The sequence below is a fragment of the Haliotis rufescens genome, unplaced genomic scaffold (genome assembly GCF_023055435.1).
Source record: "Haliotis rufescens isolate VD_foot unplaced genomic scaffold, xgHalRufe1.0.p SCAF_2, whole genome shotgun sequence".
Lineage (NCBI taxonomy): Eukaryota > Metazoa > Mollusca > Gastropoda > Lepetellida > Haliotidae > Haliotis > Haliotis rufescens.
Window position 1 is genome coordinate 13,492,151 of NW_025963890.1, and position 20,991 is coordinate 13,513,141.

Consider the following 20,991-nt stretch of genomic DNA (forward strand, 5'->3'; position numbering starts at 1 on the left):
GTGATCCTATCGCAACAGCTATGGGAAAACGGTAAAACAAGATACTCTTTCAGTTAATTAATGTTTGAGATAATTTCATTAGGTCAGTACACAGGACCACGTAACTAATAATAATAAGAGCAAACAAACAAGTGAGAGTTCGGACTCGAGATTGTTATTTTATCTAGAATGTGAACTTATGGAACTTCAGTTACGTGGTCCTGTGGTCAGTAACATCAGAGACCATGTAATATTAGAGTCTCTGTTTACACCCTTTTCTGACTATTTACATAGATATACGAGATATAGATATACGAAAATTCGGCATCTTCTTGAAAGTATCACCTATTTACGTGACTACATTAATAACCAGTATGTTACCGTATTCGTATGTGTGATATTTTTTTGGGTAATAAGGTTGACCCCCAATTTACTGTGCTGTTATAATGACTATTCAGCATATAAGTGTTAATTATAGTATTGATTGAAAGGTGAGTTGAAAGGGTCTTTTTAATAAATGGGTTGTAGTCAAAACGTCCACAAACACATTTGTCTAAAGGACCACACCAAAAAGTCAAAAGGGCCACACAAACCCACAATGTTTACATTATGAAGTATACATTTTGTATGTTATACATCTTTATTTATTTCAAGAAATATCTTTTATCATGTTAATAGTTGGCATGTATCAGCATCTCAAAGCACATCTCCTGTTATTCTGTTCAGTTGTCTGAATTCATTTTTGTTGTCATTGTGACTTGGGACATTCAGATTTGAAAAATATCTCTTCTGGGAACTGGCGGCTGTCTTCCTTATGTTTCATCACAGTTTGCCCTTGTGTCTCACTTGGAGTTTAACTTGGGAGGCTTCCTGTAACAGGGCTAGCACAAGCTTGTACAATCTAAGTTGTCGTTCCCCTTTGCAGATATTGATGCAGCTCTTCTAAACTGGAACAATAATAATAATGATAATTACAAAAACAAGCTTGTAAAATCCAAGTTATCGCTTCCCTTTGTGGCTGTTGATGCATCTGTTCCAACCTGCAATAATTTAATAATAAAACCTGTCCAGGCCTGACTCATGGAAATTGGTAACGGCCCTTTGACCTGTTAACAGATAGATTATATTATGCTTACTCAGCAAATGATTAGCCTACCTTAGTCCTCACTTGGAGAACTGCAACTTGTCGGGCTGAGAAGGGTGGAAGTGTTGAGCGGATCCTGGTTTCAGTATTGATCAAAGGTCAATCAAAACAGTATCGAAGTATGTGTTACAAAAGCTTAGTAAAGACATCACACACAGGTTTTGCTATTGATAAAAGTTAATTGTCAATCTTTTGGATTAATGAATAAATAGAGCATGACACTGAAACAAATAGAAGCTAACACTATGTATGCTTTATATATACCTTTGACATTGTTGTCCATGGTGTCTGTGGCCATTGTGATGTGTAGCCATTTTGACCTGTTCCCTAATTATTTGTTTACAATATAGGCCTATTGCAACACACATACGCTGTTGGGTAGGTTGTTGGCACAGGTATTAAAGAAATGTACCTCATGTACATATTGCACATGCATCTGAGTTTATAGCACACACAACTAAATTTAGTCAGTCGAAAACTGGCTTCATACATAGTGAAAATAGACTCGTCCAATGCCGTACATAGTGGCGCATTTGGCTGCATTTATGTATACAAGAAGGTACCTGGGGTAAATTTGTGTTTACTGAGAGCCACGATGGAGTTCAACAGTCATGAAAGCTCTCGGCTACATTTCATTGTATAGAAAGGCTCCTGGGTTACAGTTCTGTAGTACCTGTGACGGCAAGGACCCCAACAGCCATACTGACATAGGTCATTGATGGTAATTTCCTTTACATATACATGTAGGACAAGTTAATCCACAGGATTCTATTGGGTTTTCTAGTTTCTGATCATTATTGACCCGTGAAGATCCGTGGTAGATCGGACCAGCTTCGGTCTTCGGCAAGCATGGGTAAAAGGGGACTAACAGGATTGGGTGGTCAGGCTTGCTGACTTGGTTTATACATGTCATCAGTCCCAATTTGCGGGGATCGATGCTCATGATCTTAATCATGGGATTGTCTGGTCCAGACGCGATTATTTTCAGACCGCTGTCATATAGCTGGAATATTGCTGTGTGCAGCATTAAACAACAATCTAACCAACCAAAATCTGATCATTATTGGTGATAAAAAATTAACATGACTACAACATTCAGTGTATGTATTTGTAATACTGATAACGCTTGATGTATTCAGAGGTCAAGGTGGACGTAGAGGGGGCAAGCCTCTGAATGTGTATAACTCGGATGATGACCCTGATCCCGAGTCTCAGGACTTCTACCATGATGACATTGATGACTTCCACGAGGGGAGAAATAAGGTAAGTGTAATGGTTCTTGTTTTTGAGGTTTTAGCCTATTTCACTATTTCACACATCTGCATGATGTTCCACACTCTTTGGGATGTAACCATGAACGAAACACATTTCCTACAGTTTTATGGATGTATTACTGAGACCCGTCATTGTTTGTCCTGTAAAAAACATTGTGAGGATTCATGAGTACATCACACATCGTCGCAAACATACAGTTTCATTTGACAAGCTCAATATGTATTGCAATCGATATATCGCGAAGTTCTGACACATGTCACCAGCATCACATTCTTCATCTCACATCATGTGCTTCTGTTTTACTTCCATTAAAAAGGGAGATAACTTGTCCTCGCATAACGCTATTAATAAAATATGCATTGTAATATTGTCACACTAAAGTATAAATCAACCATTAGATCTACCAACATTACAGTAAGTTGCAAGTGTAGAAAGGTGACACATTAATGTATGGATTAATAAGTGTTTGGTGTAACATTTATTAAAGAATGCATTTAAGGCAAGAATTGATAGGTTTTACCATGTGTGAGATTGTGATTGAAACTTGTATCAAGAAGTAAAAATCGTGATGCACCAGCATAGCATCTCACTACAAGTTATGATCCACATTGGGAATGTTACAATGATCGTGAACGTGTCTGTGATTCCTAAATCCTCATTGGGTGCGTTCATAGCTCATGTCTATACATGCAAACTGTCAGTTTCATATTAGGATAGTTCAAACATCCACTTTAAAAAGAATCCACTGTCTTCATGCAGGCCAGATTTGAGAAACTCCTGCACAGACAGTTGCTGCATGTATCTGATCTACTTTACTTATGTAACAATGACTTCAGCATTGACCTAATTGATAAAGCCAGTTGACAAAATGACCAGAGACTAACGAAACTACCGGGATTCGGAACTGCCAGGATAGGAAATGACACCGAACCCATCGATGGAGTGGATCGTTGCTCATGCTATGTCTATACTGTAACTAGTTACAGAAAGCTGTAGAACAGCTATTAGCTGACTGCTGTGTAAAAAGTTCACTCTGTTGGGTTGCCTTGTGACTGAAGTGGTCACTTACCCTTACTTTTGACAAACGGCCATCCAAAAGAAATCCTGACATGGCTTTGTGAAGACCATAATTTGTATATATCCCTAATCAGTGTATTTTTTTTCTTCTGACAGGTGCTCCTTGATGAGGGATATAAGGACCGACGCCTGGATGACTCGGAAGAAGAGGTTGGTCAAGTTAACCATATCCTTTATTGAGATTACGTTATTTGTTGAGTGTGTTTTCGTATTATCAATGTCAAATATTAGGAATAACAATTGTTTTAGGTAACAGTAATATGTATTTATATTCCAAATATAGATATATATATATGATACGGAAACACATTTGGGTAATAATCACTGTCATATTATATCATGCTAAAATTAATTAAAGCTTATGACATATTTCTATTCACTATATTCACTTTGGTAACCGTGTAGGAATATAAACCCTGGGTGAACCCATCCCATTTATGATATATATTTGACTCGGTTGATGCATGTCATCGTATACCAATTGTATAGATCGATGCTCATGATATCAATCACTGGATTGTCTGGCCCAGACTCGATTATTTACAGACCACCGTCATTTAGCTGGAACATGGCTGAGTGCAGTGTTAAACAACAACCAAACAAACAGACATGTTTTGTTTCCAGAGCAGAACAAAAGAACTTTTATATATTTATTCATGAGAGTTTGTGTACATATGGCAAAGTAGTAACCTGATGAGGTATGTCAGTCTAAGTATAACATTCATTTACATCTTTTTGTTGGAGATGAGATTTTATAAAATGTGCCATCAGGATTGCTTTATATTGGTTGGTGCATGCCTGTGTATTCGTATTCGAATGTTGGTAGTGATTACTTAAAATATAAAATTGAAAAGGTCTGTTTTATTTTAGTGACTCTGTCATGTCTGTCGGTATATGAAATATACTACTCAACTTTTGATAGAGATATATTTTTATATATCTTGAGGGGGCGGAAAGGAAAGTATTTTGTTAGAGCAACACTGATCTTGCACAGTCAGTGACAAGTTTCTGTGTTCGTGTCGTTTAGGAGGAGGTCATGAATGTTGTTTCGGATGATGACCTCCTGAGCTCTGATGATGACGATGATGAGATCCGAATGTACAAGACGCAGCTCCGCCGCCTCCGTCAACATCACCTCCAGAAGAAGATGGACAGTGACCTGGAGGAGGAAGCAGTAGATGATGGTCGGGTCACATAGTTAGCTTCATCAAGTGATCTTCAAAAGTAGATTTCAGAGGCTTATATAGCTGTATTTCAAGAACTAGGTTCTCAATATTCTAAACAATGCATTCATGCCTCCTGTTTTCTATTATAAAGAGCCCTGTGCTAATCTCCCTGAAGGGGCGGTTGGGTAGCCTAGTGGTTAAAGCGTTCGCTCGTCACGCCGAAGACCCGGGTTTGATTCCCGACATGGGTACAATGTGTGAAGCCCATTTCTGGTGTCCCCCGCCGTGATACTGCTGGAATATTGCTAAAAGCGGCGTAAAACCATACTCACTCACTAATCTCCCTGAAAAACAGAATACATCAAGTTTTAGATAGAGACAAGTACTAAGGATCCTATTAATCAGTCTAGCATTTGTGTCTTGCAAAGCAAGAAAATAATATGTGAAGTTTCTAGAACAATTTTTTTTTCTCCACATAATGAATATTATGCCTGTTTTTCATGTTAAAAAGGAACATTTAAATGATTCTAGTGAAGGATAATTGTTTTTTCATAGTTTGACCTATCTGACTATTATAAATATGCAGTGGCATTATTAGCTGTATATCTCATTTTATGTGTGTTCTTGACAGGTCTGCCAGACAGCAAGGCATGGGGAGTGAAGCGGAACCGGTTCTACCATGCTGATATCATTGACAACAAGTTTGGTGAGTCTAACATGAGTACAAAGCATGCTGCTTGTTGTTACCATCTCTATATGTCTTCTCACAGTAAAAGACAATTGATGTTATCCCATAGTCAAGTGTAGTGAGGGTATTGTCCAATAGTCAAAGTGAGAGGTGTTATCCAATGGTCATGTGTAATGTGTTATCTGGTGGTCAAAATAGGAGTTATCAAATGGTCAAGTGTAGGAATGTTATCCAATGGTCAAGTATAGGATTTTTTTCCAGAAGTCAAGTGTAGGAATGTTATCCAATGGTAAAAGTTTAGGGTTGTTATGAGTGGTAAAATGTAAGGGTGTTATCATTGGTAAAATGTAAGGGTGTTATCCAATGGTCAAGTGTAGGAATGTTATGGAATGGTCAAAGCAGGGGTCCGGAAAATTTAAAATCCCAATCGGTCATTTGCATTTAGGCCACGCCCCCTTCAAATAGCGTATTTTAGGACGACTTTTCACACACATTACAAGTTGTTACGTATTCATAATATGATGAATTATGAATTGTTTCAATTTAAATTGTTTAATTCACTGGACAATTAATAACAAATAATATCATTTTAGATATACATGGAAAACATACGTTTGTTTCTGTATAATAACGATCTGTTAACGTAGTGAATGGTCTAATTAATATTCATGAGTTATATTCATGAGTCTGCTCAAGTGTACGCGTTGTAACATTTGGATCGAGACTATTATCCCATATTTGGTTATCACGTGACCTCACGGGAAAAGTTTTTTTTTAAACTAAAGATTTTTTAAAAACAAGACAGATAATATAATCACAAATACTAAAATATCGTTGATAGCAATAGTTATTTGAATACTTTTTTCATCTGTACTTAATTATTGACCATAAAAAATGATATTGATCGTCACAGAAAGCAAAATGGCGGTCAATCAAGATTCAATATACGACTAGCTACTGAAAACAATAAAATCTGCAAATCCTCATTGTATGTCAACCAAGTGAAAGTCGTTAGCCACGACTTACAAATGATCGTCCAGACTTTGAGGGTTTGGCAGATCCGCTCGACTGATCTGCATCGGTCGACTGGCTGTCGTCACGCTTTCGCTTCTTGTCTGAGGTTACGTATCGTAGCATTGTGAGGATAATGAGGTACATCAATGATGCAAGGTATTTATGTACAGTTGTTAACACCTTTCTCTCAAATTAACAAGATGTTCTCAGTAATTAATCCTCGATTAATCAGTGTCAACTCAGTTTATTGCCTATTACAGTGATTGACTGCTTGGACTATCATGTAGGTACGATGTATTTACAGCAATCAAAACAAACAAAGCTTGTCAGTGTAGATAATCTTCATTGTGTTACAACTGCAGACAGAAACTGCTCAGTCCTAACTGTTGATCATGTCCGGTCAAAATTTAAGAATGTCCGGACAATACTTTTTAAAATGTCCGGACAGAAAAAATTAAATGTCCGGTAAGCAATATTTTAAACCGGACATTTGAGATTCCCAATCGGACATGTCCGGCGCATATGACGGTTTCCGGACCCCTGGGTCAAAGTGTAGGAATGTTATGGAATGGTCAAAGTGTAGGGTGTTATCCAGTGGTCAAGTGTAGGGGTGTAATCCAGTGGTCAAGTGTAGGGGTGTTATCCAGTGGTCAAGTGTAGGGGTGTTATCCAATGGTCAAGTGTAGGGGTGTTATCCAATGGTCAAAGTGTAGGGATGTTATCCAATGGTCAAAGTGTAGGGGTGTTATCCAATGGTCAAAGTGTAGAGTGCTATGGAATGGTCAAAGTGTAGGATGTTTTCCAGTGGTCAAGTGTAGGGGTGTTATCCAGTGGTCAAGTGTAGGGGTATAGTCCCATGCTCCAAGTGTGGATTTGCCCCAAAGATGTTCCGAATATGATTTTTCAGATTTGCACATCTGAGGAACATACTTGTTATTGCTAATCTGCTTGGAATCTTCTATTGATTGTTCGGGGGCACGGGTGGCCCAGTCGTCTAAGGCGCCGCGATTCGCTGTGCAGAGTTGCGTCCCCTTGACACGCCAGAAACCTATGATTGTGGGTTCGAATCCCGGTTTGCCCCGATTATGTTTCTAGGTTTGTCAGCACCATACCCGTGCTCGTGGGTTTCACCGAAGTGGTAAACGTCTGAGACCTGCATCACTTCGGGCTTTCCTCCCACATTAAGCTGACACGCCGCGATATAACTGGAGTATTGTTAAAAGCGGCGTTAAACCCAACTCACTCACTCACTCTATTGATTGTTCAGTTTATAATCATTTGATTTGGAATAAAGATTATTAAAGACTGTATATGTTCTCCTATCATGATCTCCTGACTTTGGCTTCTTCTGGTCTATGACAACTGCTTATGATCTTCTGGTCTATGACAACTGCTTATGATCTTCTGGTCTGACAACTGCTTATGATCTTCTGGTCGGACAACTGCTTATGATCTTCTGGTCGGACAACTGCTTATGATCTTCCGGTCGGACAACTGCTTATGATCTTCCGGTCGGACAACTGCTTATGATCTTCTGGTCGGACAACTGCTTATGATCTTCTGGTCGGACAACTGCTTATGATCTTCTGGTCGGACAACTGGTTATGATACTCTGGTCGGACAACTGGTTATGATCTTCTGGTCGGACAACTGCTTATGATCTTCCGGTCTATGACAACTGCTTATGATCTTCCGGTTGGACAACTTCTTATGATCTTCTGGTCGGACAACTGCTTATGATCTTCTGGTCGGACAACTGCTTATGATCTTCCGGTTGGACAACTGCTTATGATCTTCTGGTCGGACAACTGCTTATGATCTTCCGGTTGGACAACTGCTTATGATCTTCCGGTCTATGACAACTGCTTATGATCTTCTGGTCGGACAACTGCTTATGATCTTCCGGTTGGACAACTGCTTATGATCTTCTGGTCGGACAACTGCTTATGATCTTCCGGTTTGACAACTGCTTATGATCTTCTGGTCGGACAACTGCTTATGATCTTCCGGTCGGACAACTGCTTATGATCTTCTGGTCTATGACAACTGCTTATGATGTTCTGGTCTATGACAACTGCTTATGATCTTCTGGTCTGACAACTGCTTATGATCTTCTGGTTTGACAACTGCTTATGATCTTCTGGTCGGACAACTGCTTATGATCTTCTGATTCACACATGAACACCAAACTACATGCAACCTAAATGATCTGATGAGTAAATGTCTTGTGATTGATGCCAGATTTGTCGGGGTCGGATGAGGAGACGGGAAACGCTGCAATGGAGGAGAAGGAGGCTCTGGCTCTTCAGAAGAAGATGGCGGAGGAGATGAGCGACCAGGACTTTGGACTCGACGCCTTCACGGTCAAGGTGAGACTGTATTGTAGGTTGTTGATCGTGGTCTGCTACAGCAATAATAGCTCATGTGAAGCTGCAGGCATCATCCGAAGCATGCAGTCAATGCTTGAGGTCTTTGAGGTTAATACCCTGTTGGAATGACAGGTTAGATATGCTACCCAGCAACCTGAGCTGGTCGTAACAGGCGACTTAATGGATTGGGTAGTCAGACTCTGTGACTTGGTTGATTGCGTGTCTTTATACCCTGACAACGTGGATCACAGGATTGTCTGGTCCAGACTTGATTATTTACAGGCCCCCATCATATAGCTGGAATATTGCTGAGGCTGGTGTTAATAAACACACAAAGTTAATGTTTGTGAAATTGTGTTTCTTTGTAATGCCATTTGTACCACATTGTTTCTTTGGTACAGTTGAATATCAGGAAGAGTACAACATAATTCAAATTCAAATGGGGCGGTCGGGTAGCCTAGTGGTAAATGCGTTCGCTCGTCACGCTGAAGACCCGGGTTCGATTCCTGTCATGGGTACAATGTGTGAAGCCCATTTCTGGTGTCCCCCGCCGTGATATTGCTGGAATATTGCTAAAAGCGGCGTAAAACCATACTCTCACACTCACTCACTCACTCACTCACTCACTCACTCCCACCCACCCACCCACCCACCCACCCACCCACTCACTCACTCACTCACTCACTCACTCACTCACACACTCACACACTCACACACTCACTCACACACTCAAATTCAAATAAACAGCATCTCAAGGTCAACTGTTTTTGTACGACATATCAAACATTGTGAAGAGTTTTAATCGCCATAACTGAAAATACTTGTGAATGAAAAACTAGAAAATTGTAAATTATTTTTCCTCAATGCTGAAATAAAATACTTTCTTGCAGGAATATATTTGATATGTACAACCGGTCCATGTTTTCTTTTTCCAGCATTATCCATGTATAGGTATTTTTTGTGTGACTGATCAATATTTCTGTCTGTTTAGCCAGCAAAGAAGAAGGAAGCGAAAGAGGAGGGCAAGGTTGTGAAAGATTTGTCAAAACTCTCTAAAAGGGAAAAGTTGGAGGTAGGTCAAATAAGTCATCGAGTGACACCAAGTGTTGCTAATGTGTAACTATTCTATGTGTCAACAATTGAGAAATTTGTTTTTTCCTCAAATATTTACAGCTTTTTGAGCCAGATGGGGTTTTGAAGAAGTGTAAGAAGAAAACATATCATAAAAGAAAGTTGTGTTGTTCATAATGGTATAAGAGACACAATTGCAATCATTGTCTTTGTTATGTCCTGCAGCTCCTGAAGAAAGAATCTCCTGAACTGTTGACCCTCATCGAGGACTACATCAGCAAGGTGGGCAGTGTTGTGCTGTACTGAGACATGTTGCACAGTGTTGTGCAGTACTTAGACATGTTGTACCGTATTGTGCAGTACCAAGATACGTTGTACAGTGTTGTGCTGTACTGAGACATGTTGTACAGTGTTGTGCAGTACTTAGACATGTTGTACCGTATTGTGCAGTACCAAGATACGTTGTACAGTGTTGTGCAGTACTGAGACACTTTGTACAGTGTTGTGCAGTAGAGACATGTTGTACAGTGTTGTGCAGTACTGAGACATGTTGTACAGTGTTGGGCAGTACTGAGACATGTTGTGAAGTACTGAGACATGTTGTAAAGTGTTGTGCAGTACTGAGACATGTTGTACAGTACTGAGGCACATTGTACAGTGTTGTGCAGTACTGAGACACATTGTACAGTGTTGTGCAGTACTGGTACACGTTGTACAGTGTTGTGCAGTAGAGACATGTTGTACAGTGTTGTGCAGTACTGAGACATGTTGTACAGTGTTGGGCAGTACTGAGACATGTTGTGAAGTACTGAGACATGTTGTAAAGTGTTGTGCAGTACTGAGACATGTTGTACAGTACTGAGGCACATTGTACAGTGTTGTGCAGTACTGAGACACATTGTACAGTGTTGTGCAGTACTGGTACACGTTGTACAGTGTTGTGCAGTAGAGACATGTTGTACAGTGTTGTGCAGTACTGAGACATGTTGTACAGTGTTGGGCAGTACTGAGACATGTTGTGAAGTACTGAGACATGTTGTAAAGTGTTGTGCAGTACTGAGACATGTTGTACAGTACTAAGGCACATTGTACAGTGTTGTGCAGTACTGAGAGACATTGTACAGTGTTGTGCAGTACTGAGACATGTTGTACAGTGTTGTGCAGTACTGAGACACATTGAAAGTGTTGTGCAGTACTGAGACACTTTGTACAGTGTTGTGCAGTACTGAGACATGTACAGTGTTGTGCAGTACTGAGACATGTTGTACAGTGTTGCACAGTACTGAGACATGTCGTACAGTGTTGTGCAGTACTGAGACACGTTGTACAGTGTTGTGCTGTACTGAGACATGTCTTACAGTGTTGTGCAGTACTGAGACACGTTGTACAGTGTTGTGCTGTACTGAGATATGGTGCACAGTATTATGCTGTACTGAGACATGTTGTACAGTGTTGTGCAGTACTTAGACATGTTGTACAGTGTTGTGCAGCACTGAGACATGCTGTACAGTCTTGTACAGTGTTGAGACATGTTTTACAGTGTTGTGCAGTACTGAGACACATACAGTATTGTGCAGTACTGAGACATGTTGTACAGTGTTGTGAAGTACTTAGACACATTGTAAGTGTTGTGCAGTACTGAGACACGTACATTGTTGTGCAGTACTGAGACATGTTGTACAGTGTTGTGCAGTACTGAGATACATTGTACAGTGTTGTACAGTACTGAGACATGTTGTACATTGTTGTGCAGTACTGAGACATGTTGTACAGTGTTGTGCTGTACTGAGACATGTTGTACATTGTTGTGCAGTACTGAGACATGTTGTACAGTGTTGTGCAGTACTGAGATACATTGTACAGTGTTGTGCAGTACTGAGACATGTTGTACAGTGTTGTGCAGTACTGAGACATGTTGTACAGTGTTGTGCAGTACTGAGACACGTTGTACAGTGTTGTGCAGTACTGAGATACATTGTACAGTGTTGTACAGTACTGAGACATGTGTACAGTACTGAGATATGTTGTACAATGTTGTGCAGTACTGAGACATGTTGTACAGTGTTGTGAAGTACTGAGATACATTGTACAGTGTTGTACAGTACTGAGACATGTGTACAGTACTGAGACATGTTGTAAAGTACTGAGACATGTTGTACAGTGTTGTGCAGTACTGAGACACATTGAAAGTGTTGTGCAGTACTGAGACACTTTGTACAGTGTTGTGCAGTACTGAGACATGTACAGTGTAGTGCAGTACTGAGACATGTTGTACAGTGTTGCACAGTACTGAGACATGTCGTACAGTGTTGTGCAGTACTGAGACACGTTGTACAGTGTTGTGCTGTACTGAGACATGTCTTACAGTGTTGTGCAATACTGAGACACGTTGTACAGTGTTGTGCAGTACTTAGACATGTTGTACAGTGTTGTACAGCACTGAGACATGCTGTACAGTCTTGTACAGTGTTGAGACATGTTTTACAGTGTTGTGCAGTACTGAGACACATACAATATTGTGCAGTACTGAGACATGTTGTACAGTGTTGTGAAGTACTGAGACATGTTGTACAGTGTTGTGAAGTACTGAGATACATTGTACAGTGTTGTGAAGTACTTAGACACATTGTAAGTGTTGTGCAGTACTGAGACATGTTGTACAGTGTTGTGAAGTACTGAGATACATTGTACAGTGTTGTACAGTACTGAGACATGTTGTACAGTGTTGTGAAGTACTGAGATACATTGTACATTGTTGTGCAGTACTGAGACATGTTGTACAGTGTTGTGCAGTACTGAGACATGTTGTACAGTGTTGTGAAGTACTGAGATACATTGTACAGTGTTGTACAGTACTGAGACATGTGTACAGTACTGAGACATGTTGTACAGTGTTGTGAAGTACTGAGATACATTGTACATTGTTGTGCAGTACTGAGACATGTTGTACAGTGTTGTGCAGTACTGAGACATGTTGTACAGTGTTATGCAGTACTGAGATACATTGTACAGTGTTGTACAGTACTGAGACATGTGTACAGTGATGTGCAGTACTGAGACATGTTTTACAGTGATGTGCAGTACTGAGACATGTTTTACAGTGTTATGCTGTACTGAGACGTTGTACAGTGTTGTGAAGTACTGAGATACATTGTACAGTGTTGTACAGTACTGAGAGATGTGTACAGTACTGAGATATGTTGTACAATGTTGTGCAGTACTGAGACATGTTGTACAGTGTTGTGAAGTACTGAGATACATTGTACAGTGTTGTACAGTACTGAGACATGTGTACAGTACTGAGACATGTTGTAAAGTACTGAGACATGTTGTACAGTGTTATGCAGTACTGAGATACATTGTACAGTGTTGTACAGTACTGAGACATGTGTACAGTGATGTGCAGTACTGAGACATGTTTTACAGTGATGTGCAGTACTGAGACATGTTTTACAGTGTTATGCTGTACTGAGACGTTGTACAGTGTTGTACAGTACTAAGACATGTTGTATAGTGTTGTGCAGTACTGAGACATGTACTGCAGAACACTGTACAGTGCTTTTGTACAATAGTGATGTGTAGTAAAATGTTGTGCCTTGTACAAAGTATCACAGTGTTGTGCCATGTACAATTCAGTGTAATGTTGTGGTGTATTACAGCAGTATTTTTGTTGTTTAGAAAAGAAATGATGACTAAAGTTTGAAGAATTTTAGAGAATAAAGTGAATGTAAATGGAGGCTTTGTTTATTGGAAAATGATTGTTCCCTTTTACTGGGTTTAGATGACAGAAGTTAAGGACATTTTCCAACCATTGCTGACCCTTGTCAATGAAGGCAAAGTTCATGGCAGTGCTGCAGATTACGTCAGGACACGATTTCACCTCAATATGAAGTAAGTGTCCTGTTTCACAATGAAGTAAGTGTCCTGTTTCACAATGAAGTAAGTGTCCTGTTTCACAATGAAGTAAGTGTCCTGTTTCACAATGAAGTAAGTGTGCTGTTTCACAATGAAGTAAGTGTGCTGTTTCACAATGAAGTAAGTGTGCTGTTTCACAATGAAGTAAGTGTCCTGTTTCACAATGAAGTAAGTGTCCTGTTTCACAATGAAGTAAGTGTCCTGTTTCACAATGAAGTAAGTGTGCTGTTTCACAATGAAGTAAGTGTGCTGTTTCACAATGAAGTAAGTGTCCTGTTTCACAATGATGTGCTTATGAGAAGAAGCTGTGATGTATTTGAACTGCAGCTGTCAGACATGATGAAGAATCATGATTGTCACAAGATTTTTTTCTAGCTGATTATTATGAGATGAGCTCACCTTGACACATTAGGCCTGAGCCAGCATGGGGATTCCTGGTTGGAATAAATTCCCAGCAACTGATTGTATGAGGTGACTTAATCATGTTGGCCCGTGAAATTCCAGGTAGAGAATAGTTCTTCAGCAACCCATGCTTGCCGTAAGATGCTCATGATATCAATCAATGGATAGTCTAGTCCAGACTCGATTATTTACAGACCGCTGTCATATAGCTGAAATATTGATGAGTGCGGCATTAAAACAACAACAAAACTATCTTGTTAATCGATCGAGTGGACTTTTGATCAAAATTTCAATCATTGTCTTTTGGTCCATATTTTATTATTTACAGGCTGTTGTCCAAAAGTTTGAATATTGTTGAGTTTGCCGTTAACAACAAACAAACAACCCTTAGGCCTCAGAACTGAAAAGAGATGACACCCTGAATGTGATGATGATTGTGTGATGGTTGATCATTGTGTGTTGCAGTTACTGTATCAATGTCAGCTTCTACCTCATGCTGAAAGCCAAGCACATCGCAGCCGGGAACCACCCTGTCATCAAGAGACTGGTGCAGTACCGAAATGTGAGTCATATATCTCTTTTGTATAAGCCCAGTTTCACCCTGTCATCAAGAGACTGGTGTAGTACCGAAATGTGAGTCATATATCTCTTTTGTATAAGCCAAGTTTCACCGTCATCAAGAGACTGGTGCAGGACAGAAATGTGAGTCATGTATATCTCTCTTGTATAAGCCCAGTCGCACCTTGTCATCAAGAGACCGGTGCAGTACAGAAATGTGAGTCATATATATATCTCTTGTATAAGCCCAGTTGCACCTTGTCATCAAGAGACCGGTGCAGTACAGAAATGTGAGTCATATATATATCTCTTGTATAAGCCCAATTTCACCCTATCATCAAGAGAATGGTGCAGTACCGAAATGTGAGTCATATATCTCTTTTGTATAAGCCCAGTTTCACCGTCATCAAGAGACTGGTGCAGTACAGAAACATGAGTCATACACTATCTCTCTTGTATAAGCCCAGTTCCATTTTGTCATCAACAACCTCAGTGGCCTCATGTTTAAGCATCTGCCTGAAGAGCAGGGGAGTTCGATCCCCATCTGCGTCATACCAAAAGATATTAAAATGTACCCTTGACTAAACTAGATCTGTTATCGAGTACCCATCAGAGCTGCAATCCAGACTTTATTAGTCTGACGCATGCTTTTATGAATGTATTATTTCCTCTCGTCCCTGTATGGCTGACATATTGCCGATGTGACATTAAATCTTAACTTGGTGACTCCATCTTGAGAAACATCAACTATCATTTCATGTCCCTGTTGACAGCTGATGAAACAGTTGGAGCCTCTTGACACCAAACTCAAGCCCGAGATTGATGACATTCTGGACAGATTGAAGAATGGGGAGGACGTTCACCTGCCCCCTCCCCCTGAACAAACAGCAGGGGTCAGGTGAGTTGACGCCACCTGGTGGGATGCTGGTGTAGAAACAGGTCTCGAGCTACCTAAGCTCCATCCATTGATTGCATTTCTTTGTACCTTACGTTAATCATAATGTCCCTTGTAACATATGCTTGTCCTAAGAGTTGACTAAAGTGATTAAGTGATTAGGCTAAGAAAATATTTGTCTTTTGTTCTCAGGCACTGCCTGCATCAGAAAGTTTGCTGCACGTTTCGGTTTCATAACCATTTTTAAAAAAACCCAATGTGATCCAATGTAGCACACAGTTACTTCCCTTTACATGTGCACAGCTGTACTGCGCATCTTGTGTTATGGTCACAGCAGCAATAGTTTGTAAGCTTCTTTATGTAGAGAGGCACTTTCCCAGGTTGATGGTACACAACTGTTATTTGGTTACATACTAGTTTGGACAACCTCTCCTCCCCCCCACCCCCCATCGAGCTTTATGGCACATCCTACCTGAGAGTTATGGCACATCCTACCTGAGATTTATGGCACACCCTACCTGAGAGTTATGGCACACCCTACCTGAGAGTTATGGCACATCCTACCTGAGAGTTATGGCACATCCTACCTTAGATTTATGGTGTTGTGAATGGTTTTCCTGATATTTCAGAAAGAAGGCTGAGAAACTCAAAAGAAAACTGAAGGAGAAGACGAGAGGCAAAGACCCTGAACCCCCAGCAAAGGTAAGGCTGACAAAAGTCTCAAGGGCACAGATTTGCTTCCCCCACTTGTATTTAAAATAAACTGGTACACACATTTCAAAACCTATTACCTAAAAATATATGCATTTTCAGGTATTTTCAAAATTGTATCTATGCATCTTAGATTAGGCCTATATGAATTAATTATAAGATTTTCAACTGCCTGCCGACCTCACTTCCAAACACCCCAACCGTGCATCATTTTAGTAAGTACAGATGATGAAGATTGTTCTCTTCTTTCTTTACTTTATGAAACATACCATATACACATAGTCCATCACACATAGAATGTAAAGAATAAAAATGCCCACATCACATTTTAAGTAAAAATGGATGAAAATATAATTATTAGTATATTGAGTCATCATTGATAAAAGAACGTCTTTTTATAATGAGGTTCATTGTGAGAGTAGTTGTGTCTGTTACATGTGTTGCATGTGTTACAGCAGAGCTACAGTTTATGCACATTCAGTCCATACAGTTCTTGTGTTACAGTCCGTTGAGCTTCAAATGAGAACGATGAATTGCAAAATAACTCAAAATCGGGAATAGTCTATAAAATGTCAATACTGTACACGGCAATGAATACCCTGCACCCAGCAAGCTCTGCTGTTTGCTATTTTCATTCCCATCACTGGATAAAGTTGTTTGAGAAACTATTATGTTGTTATGTGTACAAGTTAATGTCTTGAACGGAGGCGGACACAACAGAAGGAGAAACAGAGCAAAGCATACAACATGTGCTACATAACGGTACAGTGATGGACAGCATAAAAGGGGTCGTCTCATGATAAATTTAATCGCAATCTGACTCGCTCATGGCTGCGCTCTTGTCATCAGAATTGCTTGGGTCGCTGCTGATGGTCACAACTTTAGGTGGGACTGTTGCTTGCTGTACACTGTAGTTGTTTTCTTACAATGGAAGGTGTGCTATGTCAACCAGTACCTGTTGGTGTTGTAGGTGAAGAAACAGAATGGAAGCTTCGAGACCCAGGCTGAGAAGGATGCCCTGGAGTACTACAGCATGATGAAGAAAGGTCGCAACATGTATGATGATGATGATGATGATGATGAAGATGATGAGGACGAGGATGATGAGTACGTTGTGTATATTGATGGTATTGCTAATGACACTGCATGCTAAATTGTTTGGTTTTCGTTCTATGGCCTGTGTTTTTTTTGCATTTTGTATTATTTCATCCAAATACTGTATTCATAAAAGAATTAATGACTATAAGAGTGTGAAGGTATGTTTAATGTAACTTTAAAGATATTGACTCGTCAAACACATTCACAACTCGGGTGAAATGCATAAACGAATTCAGTGCAGACAGAGATCATAATCACAGTGAATCCAGATTCAAACCAAAATCAGCAGATCATGGCACAGCTAGGGGACACAACTCTGCAAGTGAATTGTGACAATTTAGATCTCGAGGCCATCTGTGCTGTGCCATAAAGTAAACTGAACCTTCCAAAGCAGTAGTTCACATTGTATAAATCTTTATGATATTTGTATGACTCCCTCATTTCAAATCCCTTGATTGTAACCCCTGACTTCTGGCTGTTCAGGAAGGCGGGTGCAGTGGAGCCATCTCAGCCTGATGATGGGGAGGAGGAGGAGGAGGAGGAGGAAGGGAAGAGAGCAATAACATACCAGGTATGTGTGCCATAGTGGTGTGCCATAGTGGGGCAGGAAAACAGTTGTTTCTTTGCTCTTTGTTTAACGCTGCATGTAACAATATTTGCTATATGACGACAGCCTGTAAATAATCAAGTCAAGACCTGATAAAGGGCAGTGTGGTAGCCCAGTGGTGAAGGTTTCTGCTTGTAAAACCAAAGGCCAGGGTTCAATTCCCTTCATGGGTACAATGATATTGCATGATAATGCTGGAATAATGCTAAAACCAGCATAAAACCAAACTCAGTCACTGGATCAGACAAACCTGTGATCATGCTGTCAGGGTTTGATGATAAGCAATCAAAGAAGTCACGGAGTCTGACAACCAGATCCATTGCTTCTCCTTGCATGACAAGTATAGGTTGCTGGGGACCTGTTGTAACTCGGGGAAGTTATTGGGAATTTCCTTATGTATCATCACGACTGATTACCCGTGAAGATTCCGGGGTAGAAAAGGTCTTCAGCAACCTATTCTTGCCGTAAAAGGCGACTATGCTTGTCGTAAAAGGCGACTAACGGGATCAGGTGGTCAGGCTCGCTGACTTGGTTGATGCATGTCATCGATCCCAATTGCGTGGATCGATGCTCATGATATCAATCACTGGATTGTCTGGTCCAGACTCGATTATTTACAGACCACCGTCATATAGCTGGAATATTGCGGAGTGCGGCGTTAAACAACAAACAAAAACAAAACAAAAACTATCATAAGATAATGCATTGATCATTTGTAAATAGCCTTTATCAAATGTTTTGCAAACATATTTTCCAATTTTCATTTTATGGGGTCAACCATTGTTAAAACCACTATATATATCAGTCAAGACATCTGGTATTTTAAGTTTAAAACTACCTTTATGGTGGAGTGGATAGAGTGGCTGGCAGAAAGCGGAAGGTCAGTTGTTTGATCCCCTGGCCTGGCTATTGGTGCAGGGGCTGCTTCTGTTGTCTAGTGATAGAGTGCCTGCCAGGAGAGCGGAAGGTCGAGGGTTTGATCCCTGGCCGCATCATACCAAAAGAACATAAAAGATGGCACTTGATATCCCTGCCTGGCACTCAGCATTAATGGGATAAGACAAGGACAGGTCGGCTTGGAGTCAGTATGATGTGTCTGAGTTGGGTATCCATGATAAACTGCACATTGGTATCCCAGTGGGCTAGCTGAACTGCTATAAGCAACTGGATTCAAGTCCGGACTACCACAAACACATGCACGCACACACGTCAGTATATACATGAAATAATTTTGAACTCAATGTTAGACCTCATGTCACCTCAACTCACCTTAAGCTAGATGTGTATTTCACTTGTACAAGTCTATTCGGATGTGTGTTTGGTAGATTGCCAAGAACAAAGGTATGACCACCAAGAGGAAGAGGGAACAGAGGAACCCGAGGGTCAAACACAGGAAGAAGTTTGAGAAGGCCAAGGTCCGCAGGAAGGGCCAGGTAAGTGACGAGGAACACACGATCATTATCAGGGCTCAGGGCTCCCTAGGCACATCTATGAAACATGGATCTTCAGTCCAAATAAAACTAGCCCTGAATAGGGTGGCAGTACTGCCACGAATTGCTGATGCAGCAAAGCATCATGAATTAATAACCTACCTCTCTATCTATTCATGTTTTGATTAGGCAGCCCCTGTAAGAGTTGAAAATGGAAACAAAAACGAAACGTACAAAGAACTTTAAGATGATGTGGGCAGTGCCTGAGAACCAAGACTATTATTCTTTTTAGCCCCAGTATGTGGTCATATATTTTCCCCTTCTTTCTTGTACAAAAAACATAGACTGAATTATCATTATTTATTTCCAGGTGCGTGAACCGAGGACAGAGATGAATAGGTATGCTGGGGAACTGACGGGTATCCGAGCTGGCATTAAACGTGGCGTCAAGCTCCGGTGATCGGCTTCATTCCAGACACATGCTTGCTTTCCTAGCAGATTAAGATTGGGACTGGACAGCAGTTTTACATGTGGCTGAAACACTGAGTTTGATTTTGAAGCAAGCTCGGTTGACCATGTCTCACCATGTACTACTCATAGTTGGGTTACCAAATATTATGACACTGAAAGCAGGACACTGAGTGAGTTTCTGAAGAAACCTCACATGACTTTGTCTGTCTGATCAGATCACACTGCTGGTAGTAGGAAGCCATTTACTACAGGCCATCACATCATTAAGACAGCATTGTTTCCACATGTGGGAAATAATAGATGTGGATAGTTCAACATTTTCAGTACCCCAAGGATTGAGACCTCAGTATCGGTACTGCCCAGGTCATGCTGCTGCTATAGTAGTAGTAGTAGTAGTAGTAGTGGTACACTGGGATATGGAGTTGAAGAACTTGGACTTACTTACAATGAATGTCCTATTGCAATTGTTTTGTAAACATGGGAAATCCTTCATCAGAACTATTTCTATTGTATGTCAGTGCTCATACTCAAACATTTTGAACAGGAACCACAATTTGTGAATAAATTGTAAATTTGAGTCATCACTTTGTTGTATATGTTTGAGTCAGTTTTTTTATATACTTCTCAAAAGAAGTTAAAGACGTTTTCATATTTTTATAGTTAATTTGTCATATGAAAAGAACAGGTGTTCTTCAACTTGTGAGAGGTATGTACACCAGCTGGAACAGTATTGAATTCAGAGCTACTAAATATACCAGCATGTCACTGTCAGCTTAATGTGTGTTAAGCCACAAAAGTGAGCGAGTTTGGTTTTCACCGCTTTTAGCAATGTTCTAGCAATATCACAGTTGGGGACACCAGAAATGGGATTCACACATTGTACCCATGGCGGGAATCGAACCCAGGTGTTCCGCGTGACTAACTTACGCTTTAACTACTAGGCTACCCGTCCGCCCCTGGAAGCCACAAGAGATGCCATCAGTCCTAAAGAGTGATCAAAGCATCATGACACACCTGAGAGATGCAACTTGCCGATTGCAGCACCTGAGATGACTGGTCTCCTGGGCCCACTTGCACAAAACAATCTTTGTGCTAAGACTATTGTAAGCCTATGTTAAAGT

The 20,991-nt window shown here is 40.4% G+C and overlaps 1 protein-coding gene across 1 annotated transcript; it reads left to right on the forward strand.

The window, feature by feature from the left end:
* On the forward strand, positions 1–20,447 carry LOC124113736 (something about silencing protein 10-like). The gene is made up of 16 exons (XM_048399655.1): positions 1–31; positions 2,263–2,386; positions 3,572–3,625; positions 4,503–4,659; positions 5,273–5,347; positions 8,585–8,712; positions 9,704–9,784; positions 10,009–10,065; positions 13,565–13,674; positions 14,566–14,662; positions 15,432–15,556; positions 16,183–16,255; positions 17,235–17,371; positions 17,846–17,933; positions 19,295–19,402; positions 19,770–20,447. The coding sequence occupies exons 1-16, from the start codon at positions 21–23 to the stop codon at positions 19,857–19,859; spliced, it is 1,515 nt and encodes a 504-aa protein (XP_048255612.1). The 5' UTR covers positions 1–20; the 3' UTR covers positions 19,860–20,447.
* The last annotated feature ends 544 nt before the right edge of the window (positions 20,448–20,991 follow it).

What these genes read in the sequence shown, in the direction of transcription:
- LOC124113736 (XM_048399655.1), top strand. An exon ending in CTAAAAGGGAAAAGTTGGAG is followed by an intron (nt 9,785 to 10,008) that starts GTAGGTCAAATA and finishes TATGTCCTGCAG; the next exon opens with CTCCTGAAGAAAGAATCTCC. An exon ending in GAACAAACAGCAGGGGTCAG is followed by an intron (nt 15,557 to 16,182) that starts GTGAGTTGACGC and finishes CTGATATTTCAG; the next exon opens with AAAGAAGGCTGAGAAACTCA.